The 14,922-nt window shown below is 39.3% G+C and overlaps 1 protein-coding gene across 4 annotated transcripts; it reads left to right on the top strand.

Moving 5' to 3' along the window:
* The first annotated feature begins 992 nt into the window (after positions 1-992).
* On the top strand, positions 993-10,614 carry LOC110045283 (RISC-loading complex subunit tarbp2-like). Of its 4 annotated transcripts, XM_089282545.1 has the most exons (5): positions 994-1,269; positions 3,161-3,215; positions 6,806-6,911; positions 7,127-7,481; positions 9,488-10,614. In XM_089282545.1, the coding sequence occupies exons 4-5, from the start codon at positions 7,134-7,136 to the stop codon at positions 9,830-9,832; spliced, it is 693 nt and encodes a 230-aa protein (XP_089138671.1). In that variant the 5' UTR covers positions 994-1,269; positions 3,161-3,215; positions 6,806-6,911; positions 7,127-7,133; the 3' UTR covers positions 9,833-10,614. The 4 variants fall into 4 exon arrangements, with proteins under 4 accessions (XP_089138672.1, XP_089138671.1, XP_020606539.1 ...); XM_089282546.1 differs by lacking the exon at positions 6,806-6,911 and having other exon boundaries at positions 993-1,269; XM_020750880.2 differs by lacking the exon at positions 3,161-3,215.
* Positions 10,615-14,922: the final 4,308 nt, after the last annotated feature.

Genomic DNA, 14,922 nt, shown 5'->3' with positions numbered 1-14,922 from the left:
ATCCGGGGAGTTTCTCCTCAGTCCGGTCTCTCCACCCCCTTCCACACCATCAGCCATCAACTGAGTAAAGTCCGGCGGAATCGGGAAGATCATTTACACACGTTGACAAGACTAACGTGCTTGCATACTATCAAAGCATTCCATATAAAAATTACATGGGAAATACGAGATGCGATTACTTGCCAAAATCAATTTAAAAAGAAACCTAGACATTCGATTTATTTCAGAAAAATTAAATCATCATCTCCTTTAACCGAAAGCTTGGGTAACACCACTACTCATTATTGCCGGCGAATTTAATAATTATATAAATGCGAGGGGTATGTAGAAATATCCTCCGGTTATAAATTTTGAACGAGCAAATAAACAATGACTGACTCGGCCTTTTTTGTTTTTGTTTTAAGTTTTGATTCATTATCAGTTACAGTGACAGAATCAGTCTACAGCGACAGTACCTGGTACTTCTGTTTTGTTAATTATGGTGCTCCCACTTAACTTGAATTTGTCTTTTTGCAGTCTGTGATCTGGCAGAGCCAGTAATCCTTCCCTCCGGTTCTAATCCTCTTCTTTCCCAGTCACACCAGAATCACACCAAAAACGCGCAGACGTGGCGGAGAAATTTAATTAATTTTGTTTTGAATGCAACCTCGAGGGATCGAAGAGAAAGGCTGCTGAGGAGCTCGCAAATTCTGCGGTATCAAGCTTTTACCTCATCCTAGTTTCATAAAAGGCCAAAAACAATAGTTATTGTTTCCAAACATGGAAACAGAATTCAGGCTCACAGCAGCAGTTTATTTTGTCACGAGGAACCATAATTAAGTTAAAGTATCATCAGCCTTCTTTCCGCTGCCGAGTCACTGCTGATTCACATGATCATCACCTGTTATAATCTATCAAGTGTTTTCGCTCACGCGCGATTGGTCTAAACGCGTCATGTGACTGAATAAGCCCCAGCTAAATCTGGGGAATAACCGAGTGACATTTCCCAATTTTCAAAGCTGTGCCTGTTCGAAAAATATTTGAAGGATAATGAACTTGGCACGAAAATGTGTACGGATATTTGTCCTTGGCACGAGCCCATTAATGGGCATTATCTGTTCTCTAAGACCACAACCGAGAAAACCTGGGGACGAAGTTGGGTCCAGTCATACACGGTCATGCGGCACTGCCGCCATTTTGAATAATCCTCTCAGTGTTGTGTTGCGTACAGCTGTCTCCCTCACCTGGACACAAACATCCAGAATAACGTATTTTTCCAGCACGATCAAGGTAAGAAACATAGCAGTTGTATCTTTACATTTAATCTTGTTTCAATCTACAGTATTAATGATCGGAGAAAAATATGAAAGCAAGATCTTCGGCGTGTCTCACAAGTAAGGACAGTATGTGGTTGAAGAAATCACCATGGTTTTGATTGCGTTCACACTTAAAGGAAGGTAGTGTGGCTATTGGGAAGAGATAGGAAAACCAGAAAGTACAGTGTATGGCTGAATAAGTCTATTTCATTTTGCAAAGATACTGATGATAAAATATACATGTAACTTTACTCAGACTTAGTAGTAGACAAATTACAATATAAAAATCAAAATAAGTTACACAGTATAATACTACGATTATCAGTTGAGTAAGGTGGGACGAAAGTTTGGTCACCAAGTTTTAACGTAAAAATGGTGTTGTTGTCACGGGCAACTTACCTCGTTTCCGTTGGTAACAATATCAACAGCCGTTGGTCGCCTGTCGCATCGCCTACAATTTCGCGCGCTTTGCTGCTAATTGACGTCAAAGCCGGACAAGTTGCCAATGGATACAGAGCCAGTTGCTTGTGACAACAACACGATTTTTACGTTAAAACTTGGTGACCAAACTTTCGTCCCGCCTTACTCAACTGATAATCATAGTAAAATATTTTGTAAAAATGTCATTGATAAAAAATGATAACTGGGTCTTTATTCCCAGCTGCTTGGAGCTCTCCCATTTGGCTCATCAGTTTAGCGTTGATTTCCATAGTGACTATCCAAACAACCTACTGCTCAGTCTGTCAGTCCTTAAATTCACTACAGGTACCAGTCCACTAGACTGCGCACGCAGACCTATTTCTGGCTGTCACTTATCTGTGCCGAAAATAACATCTGTGAACCCAACCAAGCAAGATAATAGTTATTTTATTAAAGAAGACAGTTCTCCAAGTTTAAGGTGTATGCGTTGTCCCAAAGTTGAGATATTCGTCAATTCAAATGTTCTATGCAAAATTATAGAGCCTAATATGAAGCCGCCCTATTGGAGGACTAGTTTAAACATCTAGAACTTACTTTGGCTATCTAGTTGACTGATTATCTGAACTGAACCAAAAATCATTCACACAATCACTTTTCCTAATACTTTAACTCCTAAAATGGCTAAAAATCACGAGAAAAGTGTATATTTTTTGACAAACAGGATGTTAGCTTTATGTCACGCACCACCATAACTCCGAAATTCAAAATGCACTGGTTTCTAAACGAAGGACATTATTGAGCTGGAAAGCTGTAAAGAGATGTAAATTTAGTACATCTTATGTCTGATGAGGATAAAACCTTTAGTGGCTCTTTAGTCTTGGATTTGAGAATTTGATGACGTCATGTGAACACACTCTTTGCAAATTTTTTGGAGGTCATGGGTCTGCATGATTTCTGCTTTTATCTGCATGTCGCTTTGCTTATTCTGTCAACTCTCTGATTTCCATGTGCTTGTACTGGCCAGTACTAATGTGTAGCCTCATTTCTATTGCAAGATATGGACTTTTTGATATTAGCTCTGGAGGGACAAAATTTGAACTACTCAGTCCATGAATGTGTTGCTTAGTTGCATTTTATAGATTGTGACATCAGGCCTCGTTGTTCATTAGAATTTCTGCAAGTAAAATTTCTTGCATCAGCTTGACCATGCTTTAGGTGTTTAGGTTAAGGTTAAAGATGATTTCCAGTCCATAATGCGCACTCTTGAGAGTTTATTTACTAGGTTTTTGTTTTGTTTCATGCATGATGTCACAAAACGTGCACATTTCGCAACTCTTACATGAAGTAAATCTAAAGTTTCATGTCAACTGCCATTATGGATGGGAAGCAACGCAAAGCTTTGCATTTCATTCTTTCTCATATCACTTGATGAAACAACTTTGCAGCTGTAAAAATCCATGAAGCAGTCAGAAAAAGAATTTGAAAGGCCTCAAAGATAAGGTATGTGGTTCGTAATGGTTAACATAGATTTCCATTCTACCAAGTGAGGTTTTTGTAGCTACTGCGCATGCACGAGTAGCTACAATGCTATCGCTTTTGACTGTCCGAGTGTCCACTTTCCGGATTGCTTCACGTCTTGTTCGACTTCCTTCGCGCACGCGTGGTATGACAAGTAGTCAATTTGATAAATATCGGATGTCGATGGACAGGTTTTGCAAAAAGAGCCTGCTTATTTAGAGCTTTTATGACTTGGAATGCGGTAGTGCATCTTTTTTCGAAAACAAATAAAAAGTAGAGTAACCAGTGGATTTTCCGACCAGTTTCTGTAAAAGTGCAATCTCTTTCCGTGAAAATATTGACAGTGAACGACATTGTGGCAACGTTGGCCTTTCTCTTCATGGAGCTGTAACTACCCTGACAACAGGTAAGGTTTGCCATGTTTTCTTGTTATTTTCTGCCTATTATTAGGCATAGCATTCAATTGTTATGTCCAGTGTTCTCTCGTAAAGTTTTTTTTCAGGTGTTTTGAAGGTCCAAACAAAATTTGGACTTCAAAAATATCCCCGAGCAGTTGCCAAGCTTTTGTTCATGAACATGGCCGTCAAGTGATTCCTGCAGCTCAACAGCTAGAAATACTACATGTACCGCACGTGGCAACCAATGACCCGTTCTCAGAATCGCACCATTTCATCTTTGCAACTAGCTATTTACTTCAGGAAACGATGAATTCCCTTCGGGGAACCAAACTTGCCTTTTCAGGCATAATGAATTCCCTTCAGGGAGCCAAACTTGCCTTTTCAGGCTCAATGAATTCCCTTCGGGGAGCCAAACTTGAATAGTCTCTCCATGTTTTCATCATTCAAGTTTTCATTGATAATGTCATACCATGTGACCATGGTGTTGAACTCCCCTTGCCTATTTGATAACTTCAGCCAAGTTTGGTTTTCTGTCAGTGATGACTTCTTGGGATATTTTAAATGAGCCACTAAGAAATTCTGCACTCTGATTGCCTAAATGTGGCGAGTCCATTATACTCTGTGTTATAAAAATATATTTTAATTGTACATGATATAGTATAAACAATTATTATTATTTTCTTTTTTAGTAAACAAAAAGAGGATAACACCTCAGAATCAGGTAAGAATAACATGAAAAAAAAATGTGACAACAACAATTAACACTTATTTTACATTTCCATGCAATAAAGAACTTGAAGTAATTTTCTCTTTGATATGATCATGTATCTGACCAACGCTTTATTATGGTCGGAGAGAAGAGTGCTGGTCACTTACTTTTCTTTAATTTCACAACAAACGCCTACTTGAACTTCAAACAGAGATTTCTTATCTGACTGCATTTGAAATACTAATTAAGTGGCAAACTTTATTTCCATTGTTGCTGATATTTGTGTTTCCTTTCCTCACCTTTGTCATAAGACTCACACACTGGGGAACTTGTTTTTGCTATGTTTCTATGACAATGCATGCCAGACGCACATGCCAACACAAGTTCAACTCATACCTTGTCGTCAGAAAGAAATTGTGCTGTATCTCAGACAAAACGAAAAACAAGTTTTGGCGTGCAGCTTTTTTGACGAACGGGTCCGTGTTACTGGGCTTACTGAGAATGGCCGCAAGATAGTACGATCAATAACAAAACAACAACAAAACAATTGCCTATGTGTACTTTTGTGCCTCTACAGTTATTACCATTGTGCAATGACTACACCCCTCTAATAACTCAAACAACAACAAAAACACACCAAAATTAGTATGATATTACAGCGAATTCACATCACATCAAACAGTGAATGTGACATGGCGAGACTGAGTGTGATGTCAAATGTTTAAAAAATAAATAATAATGCAGTTTTCTGTTTAACAAAAAAAAAATAAGCATAGATGTTAATTCCTGTTTTCTCTGTTTTCAGACACTCTGGAGGGATACATCCACCTTTTAAGCAAAGTAAAGCCCTCTTCAAACATCTTTGACTGTCACATACAAACAGATGAGAAGACAGTTGTTAGAGCTGTCTGTTTTTCACCAGACAATAGAACAAATTTGCACCAGGCATACCAGAACAAAAGCCCTGTGAAGATAGAAGGTGTCAAATCTGCCAGAAAAAATTATATCACAAAGGAATAGATGAGTTCACTATCACTAGGTCTGCGAAGATTTCCCCATCAACTGCTAAATTCCAGTTCAATGAGACATTCGCCAATAGACTATGCACCATAGAGGAAGTACTTAGAAGAGATGTATTCCCGTTTATTATCATTATTGTCAACAAAGTTAAATAACCGTTCTGTTTTCTGCTCCCTTACTTTAGTCTCGCCAAAGAACTAAAACCTAAGTTTATTTACAGTCTGAAAACCTTTTATTTACAGTCTGTCATCAAAATAACGCCTTGCATTAGTTTCGAAGCTGCATGCAGCCTCAGCTGCCAATTTGTTACATGTTTGTTTGTGAAAACGTGAGTACAAATGTTCAATTCATTTATGTCCAAGCTTGTTATTCTAGTCATCTTATAGGATGCCCCTCTCCCCCCTACCATTCCGTTATTCAGTGAAGATATATTTCATACCATTTTAAAAACATGCAGTAGCTACATGCACACCTTGCAGGCCTATTTTTTTATGTTTATAAACATTAGGGTGCCAAGACTGCACAGTACGGACTCAAAATCATCTTTAATTCTTCCTTTGCTCATTCTGGCACCACATGATTCAGGTGTTGCTTTTTACATGCAAGTTTGTTGCTTATTGAGGCTATCAAACCCAAAAACTTCTTAAGACTTCTTGAACACATCTTCCACCATTTTTTCTCGAAGCTTTTGCGTGAGCTCCAGGCACTTGTAATGTTGGCAGATATTACAAGGTGAAATGTGATTGGTTAATAAGAGCTGACATAGTTCTGAAATCAATCTCTCGCTGGGGTTCGCAGATGTTTTTGGCAGAGACAAGCAACAGCCAGAAATACGTTTGCGTTTGCAGGCTACCAGTCCACTGGTTCCTCAACCTTTTGTATTCAAACCACAGTTCATAATTTAGCATAATTAACTGTTTAGTAGATCAGTGTCCAGGCCACAGGTTGACCTTGTGTCCCTTTCTTTCACAGGGTTTTCTTGGGGCCTGTCACCTGGTACAATCATCTCTGCATTCTTGTTGTATGCTCAGTTTTCCCACTGTCTTTCGTTAAAAAAAATGTTACCATTCACGCCACCCTCTCTTTTTCTCACCTCCTTTAAATTTCCTCCTGTTTTGCTTAGTCCTTTTCTCCACTGATTTTCAAGCAGTGTTGTGCAGCACAACGGGCCTCACCCTTTGGTTTGTTTTCATGGCAACCATCCAAGTACTTACCTCTCAGCACCCAAAATTTGGCAGCCCAACTGCTGGTGCTTCAAACCTTTACATCCCAGCCACTCCTTTTCATGTCAAAACAAGTCAGTCTGCCAAAAATTAGCTTGATCCTGCAAAAAATGAAAATTGGTCCAAAAAGCAATATATGCCCTTTTTGCATGAGACCCTTCAAATATAAACAAGATAACCTCCTGTCTCAACATTGATGTTCTTGTTGCTTTGATTTATTAGATCTTAACAAAGTTACTAGCTTTGAGTGGTGTCTCACGTACAAGTTTATGAGAGAGAAAAAGCTAGTTAACATTGAGAGAAAAGAAATGGACATGTGATCATTTTGGTAAAGTGTATATTGAAGAAATTAAGATGCTATATTTACAACATTAATTTTGTAATTCATAAAATATCATAATAATTATGTTTGAATGTGGGTAGGGCAGGGGTGCATTGTGGTGTGCTAACTTGATTGAAGATATCAGGTGTTTTTATAACTCTTAACATAAGGCCACATGTGTACCATGTTTTAGTTACATGTACATCTTTCTTTTTCTTTAGGGCTGATATGTCAGGGTCAATACTTGCAGGTCCAGCATTTGTCCCACAAGGTTCTTCCCCAGCAGAGGCTTATGGACCTCAACTTCCACCTCCTACATCAAGTGCTGTCCAACCGGCAGCCAAGACAGCCATCAGTGAGTTGATGGAACTTACCATGCGGATGGGGCTTGTCTGTACCTTTGAAACCCTCTCTGATACTGGCCCAAGCCATAAAAAGCTGTTTATGATGCGCTGTACTGTGGGCGATATCATAGCTGAGGGCTCAGGGTATGGCAAAAAGAAGGCTAAACATGAAGCAGCTAGAGTGGCTTTGAACAAGCTCAAGGAATCCCAGCTATATGTCGACTATGTCAATGTAAGTGGTTGCAAAACACATGCAATGTACAAGATATTATTGGAAATCAAACCAAGACAGTACATGTTCATGACATGCTTGTACATCTCAAAGGTCGTAAATGTTGAAATATTAAAATATTATTAATGGTGTTTAATACTGTTCATGTCTAAAAGTATCTTCAAAAAGTCTTATACTATTCTTAAAACTTTTCTCTGACAGCATGGCCAACTATTATATGTTTTGCTGTCCAGCTGCATGTATGCATAATTTTGTGATTCCATTTTTGCACTGGTTTTCCTGCTGCTGTGTAAAGAACCAGTTTAGATATTAGAACACTGTAATATCAGTAAAACTGATAAGCTAGTGGCTTTAAAGAATTAAATGATTGTGAGGATATAGTTACAGTAAGAGCCATTTTGATTGGTTCTTACCTACGATCAGTTGGAGTGTAAACGTATAATAGATGACATTTTGTTCCTTTATTACACAAAACAAATAGATTCCATGTTGCCCTGCTTCTGTTTTAGTAATAGATTGATGACGGAAGATGCCAGATGTGGCAAGAACAGCAGTGACCCACTTGGCTATTGCCTCCCATTTTTTGTTCTTACTGCATTTTGACATCATCTGTCTTCTATTACTGAACAGATCCATGGAAACATGGGATTTACTTGTTAATGCTGGTTTTCACTGGTGACGGAGTCGTAGTCAGAGTAGGAGTCGTAATCAGATGTGTAGAGTTATGCGATCTAGTGAAAATCAAACTGACGGAGTCGGATGCAGAACAGCGCATCCACCTACGACTCCGTTGCTTACGATTTAGTGAAAACTAGGTTGTCAGAGTGGGAAGCAGAAGCAGAAGAATAAACCAATCACCATGTTCGTTTCCCAGGCCTTGTGATTGGTTGGTTCTTCTGTTTCTGCTTCTGACTCCAACAATGTAGTTTTCACTGGATCATAAAGGACGGAGTCATAAACGGAATTGGAAGAAATGGAAATGTTCCGGTTCTTCTGACTCTGATTCTGTTGAGCTTTTTACTCCGCTTACAACTCTGATTTTCGATTTTCGCTAGATTATAAGCACTCTTATGTCTCGACTATGACTCCGACTCCGTCACTAGTGAAAACCAGCCTTTAAAGAAGACAACTTAGACTTAGGGTAGCTTTTAAGGTTCTGTTAAAGGCAAGAAAAGCTTACTGGGTGTGTTAAAAAGGTAGCGTGTTTAACTTGTACATTGCTGCAATTGCAGTCCCATGTCTGTTATGGGAAGTTACAAGACTATTAGTGTAATGTATGATGCAAGGTACAATATTACTGTTTGGAAGGTTGAATCATAGAAAGATAGCAAAAGCATACTGGGATGTCCAATATTAACAGATTAAAATGGCCATAAATTTGGATATACTGTCTTAATATGATCAATAAGAGGTTACAAAAGTTTGGTTGTATTAAGGGAGTTGGATCAAGTAATGTTACTGCAGTACTGTATGAATCCCTTTTAAATGAAGTAAGTTAGGACTCACTTTCAACCCCTGAACTTCATTTAGGTTTACTGCTGTAAACACAACTGATACCTTTCGTTCTCAAAAAATGCAATTCTTTTTCAAATTCTGTAAGTTCATAAGCTTCATTTTTCGTCAGGCAGTTTGGGTAAATGTACATGTACATGCTGAGAAAATAAAGATCGTCTTGTTTTAGTTATTGGCCTCTGAAGTAACTTAGCCATGTAATATAGAACGTCAGCCTTAAAGGAAGTTGTTGGTTACAAGGTTACTTAAGATAAAAGGGGTTTTGCAGATGCATGTAAGAAATCAGTTGACTGAGTTTTTGTTTGGGTCAGAAAAAAAGAAACAGCCATACAGTAGTGAAGTAGCTCTATTTAAAAGGCAAGGCATCAGATACAACATGAACTGAAATATAACTTGAAATTATTAAAGATGACAAGGAGGTGAAATTGTATATGCCTGCTCTTATACTGAAATGTCATATCTTTGATTATTGCTATCATGGTTTTGTTTTGCAGCAATGGACTACAACTGCTGCGCTTGCTCCGCATAATAACCCAATAGGTCATCTTCAGGAGTTAGTGGCAAAGAAAGGCCTTCAGAAACCTGAATTTGATGTTACCAATGGGGAGGGGCCCCCTCATCAAAGAACATTCGAGACCACAGTAACAGTGGGCAGTTTACTGTGTACTGGCAAGGGAAGGTCCAAAAAGGAAGCTAAGCGAAAAGCTGCTGAAGCCATGCTCAACACTATAAGTAAAACCAATCTCTCAATGGAACCTCCAAATAAAAAGATGGCATTTGTTCCTGCTGGGTCCACTCCACCAGCGCCCATCTCATTTTTACCTGCTGGGAACTTGTGAAGATCAGTGGTGAGGCAGAGTCATGTGAAAGTGAAGGCTAGCCAAGGGAATCACAACTTCTAAGAGATTGTTTTACTTCAGCAGAGTTTGAAGGAAACACAGTCTAGGAACACTGCTTTGTGCGTATCAATGGATTCTGCATGCAATGTATCACTGCAAAGCCTGTGTGGACGTCAGTTGCTCTATCTGCTTGTATGCTTGTATCCTTTGGTGTCTGGAGCTATGTCGTGGATAGCACGTCTTGAAAAACGTAGCCTACATTTTTCAAGTTTGTTAATCAATCCATCTTGATATTCCTAATTTGGAGCCACGCTTGTTTCTTCACGGTTTATTGTTTTGCCTTTGGCGTTTTTCTACCCTTGTACTTTCAGCTTTTATTCGATTTCAAGACATTTTTATTCTGTGAGATAGCATTTTAACTTACCTGAAGTTCTTCTACTGCAGAATCCGTTGGTGAATATATATGTATTTCTTCATGTTGTGGTTCAATTTTACCATCGGTACATTCAGATATTTTCCTTTGCTTTATATACATTATAATATATTATAATATATTATAATATATTATAATATATTATAATATATTACCATACACCGGAACAAACCAAAATACTAACTGTACCACAACATATACATGTACCCTTTTATTATTTTTAGAATGCTTGTACGCTTTTAAGTCTGTGTATCCTTTTTCTCAGTCTTCAGTAGAGAGTATTCTGCCACTTGGATGAGGTTCATTCTGTAGTTCATATGTACAAAAATAAAGGTCGGCCAATGCTTAATCTTGCTAAGAGTAAACACAAGCACAAGAAACGGCCTGCAGTTTCATGTGCTTTTGATTACGGGAAAGGACTTCTTGTTTTCCAGGTAAAATCTCATTCGCAATACTACTCTCCCTTCTCTGAAAAGTCACATTCAAATACAGCTGAGATTTTTTCTTTAATAGCCCGTTGGTTGACGTTTTTTGCTCTTTAATTCCAATTCTACCGTTAGTAATAGCGGAGCTCCGGCGGCCCGAAGGGCCGCCAAGCGGAGCCCCATACTCATATAGGAAAGGAAAGGGAACCCATGAGTTGATTTTCTGATGGTTATCATGACTAGCGGTATTGCTCGTGGGCGCGTACGCACGACGACGACGACGACGAATACGACGACGGAGTCGCGCAACATGGCGGCCATACTCCAAATAATAGGTTGACAGAGACATGCAGCCTTGGTTTACTGTGTACTTCTTTGATATTGGACATCTATGCTATGATCAATTGACACCTGTCAAAACAAGGTATCCGCCGACCTGTATCACGTGACCATATCGCGGGCTCAAGTTTACAGTTCATCGAGGTCATGTGTTTTTTTGAAGTTGACCGCTGACCAAGTGCTGGTTTTCGGTTGGATCGCGGGCTCGTGTCAGTTTAACTTGCTGAAAACAGGGCAGGATTGTTTGGAAGCCAATTAACGCTAACCCAGGATTAAAAGTTAACCAAATTATAACTTTTTTTTTGTACAAATATTTTTTGCTGCTTTGTTTCGTGTATATGGGGATTATTAAAATTCAAAACAGAGGGCCAAACAATATACAGAAAACCTCACTGCAAAGTTACAAAACTCAAATCAAAATTAATTCTACCTTTTCCTGGGTTAGCTTAGTCGGGCTTTGAACAACCCGGCCCAGGAGCTATGCTTTTAGGCTGGCCTAAATCTATATATTAATGCCAGTGTGGTACAATGGCAAATATTGATCACGTTGTAATGAAATAGTCAGTGGGAACATTCACCGCACTTGTCCAGACATCAGTTTTCTTTTTTCTTCCTGTGATGGGGTGAAGCAAAATGTCGACTCCATTAAATTGTGGAAACTTAACGAATCAAGCTCAATTGGTTCAGTCACAGTGATGAAGGTGTCGAATCAAGCATGTGTAATTCGGTATTCGGCTCGCAGTTGCGGGTCAGCTAAGTCAAGTCAACCCCAGGTTTAAAAAAACCTTTGACACCATGGACCATGCTGTCCTATTAGGAATGCTTCCAGTGTATGCGGTCGGGTCTCAACCTATTAACTGGTTTCGCTCCTACCCCCTTGGCCAAAGGCAGAAAGCTTTAATTGGTGGAGTTCAATCTGATCTCTGTAGTGTGAGGTGGATTCCCACGGGGCTCTATCCTGGGCTCTCTCTCATTTCCGATCTCCCTTCATGTACTTTGTTTTCAAAACCCATACAAAATGTATACAGATAACACTACCCTTTCCTCGTCCGCAGAGGAACCATATGACCATAGGCGTACGGGCAACTTTTTGCCAGGGGGGGGGGGGGGGGGGGGGCGGTGAGCATTTGCCCAAAAAAATTCGTTCAAGTTGTCCAAATATTTACGAGACTGAGTCGAAAAGAAACATAAACCTGCATATGAGATGAAAATATTCTTACATATGATGCCATCATATGAGCCCATAAAACACGTTAAAAAATATAGCTGTCTCTGCCATTTCGACGGCCAAAGATATCAATGATACGATCCATGTCATTTTAGACTACAGGGTTGGCATATGCCTTTTCAATGTTAATAAGTGCCATGTTACTGACACGTTTTTGCCCCATGGTGCTGCGGAGGTAAGTTTTGAATCTACGCAACGCACTGAATGATCGTTCTGCAGAACACGATGTAGCAGGTATCACTGCAAGGATATGTACCACATTAGAAAATTCTGGAAACATATCAAATAGATCATTCTCATACATTTTCTCCAGCATTTCTGAAACAGTCATGCAGCCTGGTTAATCCGCGCGCACGACGAAAACTCGCGTACATTTTCTGCTCGGCTTCCAGAATCTCGCCGTCGATTTTGTAAAATTTTGCAACGCGGGAGACTGCTTTCTTTATCAGGTGTTTCTGTTATACAGATTCAGATCTTCTGAGAGTCTCCAGTCAATAATCTACGATATGGTTCTTGAAAGTTATGCCGAAATTGATTAATTCACGACTGCAAATACCTCACACCAGCTAATGCAGTGCAGTACAGTGCCCAAAAATATAAATAAAAATCCAAATATGTATATCAACATATGATCCCCTTCAACGATTCAACCAGAAACTCATCACGTGCTAGGCAACCTCTGTTTCGTCTGAATTTAAATGGTTTTACCACGCCGACCTCAGGTTAAATAGAGGATATTACATGCCCGCGCGTGGATACGAATTTTATCTTAAAGTGTTCAAGAACTCGATATCTCACGAGTGAGCGCAGCGAACAAGTGAGACATTGAGTTGAACACGAGAGGATAAAATTCGTGTCCACAAGCGGGCATGTAATCATGCCCGTATGAAATATTTTAAAATATTTAAAATCTTCGGAAATATTTAAAAATATTAATTATATAAACACCAGTGAAATACCAAGATTTTTCCTTTTACTAAAAGATCATATCTACAATCTTGGACAGAATAAAATGGAACAATTATCCCCCAACCCCCGCCAAAAATCAAAGTTGATCACAACATTCAACTTGAGAGTCTAACAATTAACTTGGCAAACATCAACATCATATTTCACTCTTCAACTTTGTACTTTGCATCACAATCATTGAAACTTTAAACACCAACTTTCAAGGTGACAGTTCAACGTTCAACTTTATCCATCAACATTCATGTTAACATGTCAACAATGATCTTGACACATGGGCTGTCAGCGAAAGATGAAGTTTGAATCTCCAAGTCGAATGTCGAGTCACCAAAGGCGCACCAATCCCGCCAAAATTCAACTTGAGAATTCGACTTTCAAGTTGATAATTCAGCATGAATTGTTACGTGTCAATATCAGTGTTTAGCAATGAACATATTGCTATTGCTGATGACGTATGTTCACCATGACGTAATGTTCAATTTCTCAAAGTTGGTTTCAACCTCGTTCCCAGGGTCCTCTCTCTTCCTCCCTTGAGAGAGTACCCTGGTTGCGGCTGGTCACGTGTCTGCTAGATTTTTTTGCAGATTCCAGAAAAATGATTGGAGGGAGGGGCAGGACAGTTTTAAAAAGTTTGTCTCCACTGAGCTCACCTACTGAGCCCAGTAGGGAGTGGAATTTGTAACCTCGGCCGAACTCACAGCGAAGGCATTGACACATTCGATATTGGAGTTCAATGCATCAAAGTTCGGCTTAAAGGTTAGCGCTGCATTTGGCTGAATTTTCCCATCGATAGTTGGACGGTCTTTGGAATTTGTGGTGGTGAAAATAATTGACAAAGAACTTGGAAATGACGACCACAAGAATAAATGAACCGCGCGGTGAATTTAATTTCATTTTTCATTCGGCAAAATCACAACGTAGGTATTTACTCACTCGTTTAGAATTAAATACGTCGTTTGCTCGCTTACAAAGGTAGTTTTGAATGTCATTGAATTACTCCCATCGACAGTTTGACGGTCATTCCATTCTCTTGCGGCGAAAACAAATTACGAAGAACTTGACATCAACAACGACTGAGTGCTGAATACTAATAACTTGATTAAGCAGCTTATATTTTTCGATCGGCAAAATCACAACGGAGACATTGATGCCTTCGTGTAGAGTTTGATACGTCCAGTGTTGGGCCAAGAGACTAGCTTTGAATTTGATTGAATTCATCCAATCGACAGTTTGACGGTCATTCGGTTCTCTTGCTGTGAGAAATTCTATGAAGAACTTGACAACAGCGACATCGGTCGCGCGTTTGCAAAATCCAACGGCTTTCGTTTTAAAACTGTTTTAGCGGTAAGTCCAATTTTCGGCCAAGAAACTAGCTTCTCATTTAGCTGAATGCATCTCGTCGATAATTTGACGGTTACTTAATTCTTTTGCTGTGAAAAACTGATTAAACTAATCCGAAGCAGGTTGTTGACGGTTTTTAAAAAAGCACAGAAAAATAAGCAAAGTTCCCTCTCAATTAGCATATCATACTCATAGAAGTTCAGATCATAGCGACGAAGCATTGGTCAGGCAGGATCTCTGACAAACAACTTGCTTCACTTTTAAATAAATAACGTCTGTATAGCAGCGCAACATTCACCTCCCTAGACAGTGTTGACTAAATTTAAGTTGAGGACCCACCCTCTGTGTGGCTTTGATT

Source organism: Orbicella faveolata, unplaced genomic scaffold, assembly GCF_042242905.1.
Source record: "Orbicella faveolata isolate gen_17 unplaced genomic scaffold, um_ofav_v1 contig_12, whole genome shotgun sequence".
Taxonomy (NCBI): domain Eukaryota; kingdom Metazoa; phylum Cnidaria; class Anthozoa; order Scleractinia; family Merulinidae; genus Orbicella; species Orbicella faveolata.
This window is presented reverse-complemented; position numbering and strand designations above follow the sequence as displayed.

Bases quoted from the DNA above. Each gene is read 5' to 3' on its own strand.
- LOC110045283 (XM_089282546.1), top strand. From the start codon at position 7,134: ATGTCAGGGTCAATACTTGCAGGTCCAGCATTTGTCCCACAAGGTTCT. The intron at 7,482-9,487 runs GTAAGTGGTTGC...TTTGTTTTGCAG, and splicing joins TATATGTCGACTATGTCAAT to CAATGGACTACAACTGCTGC.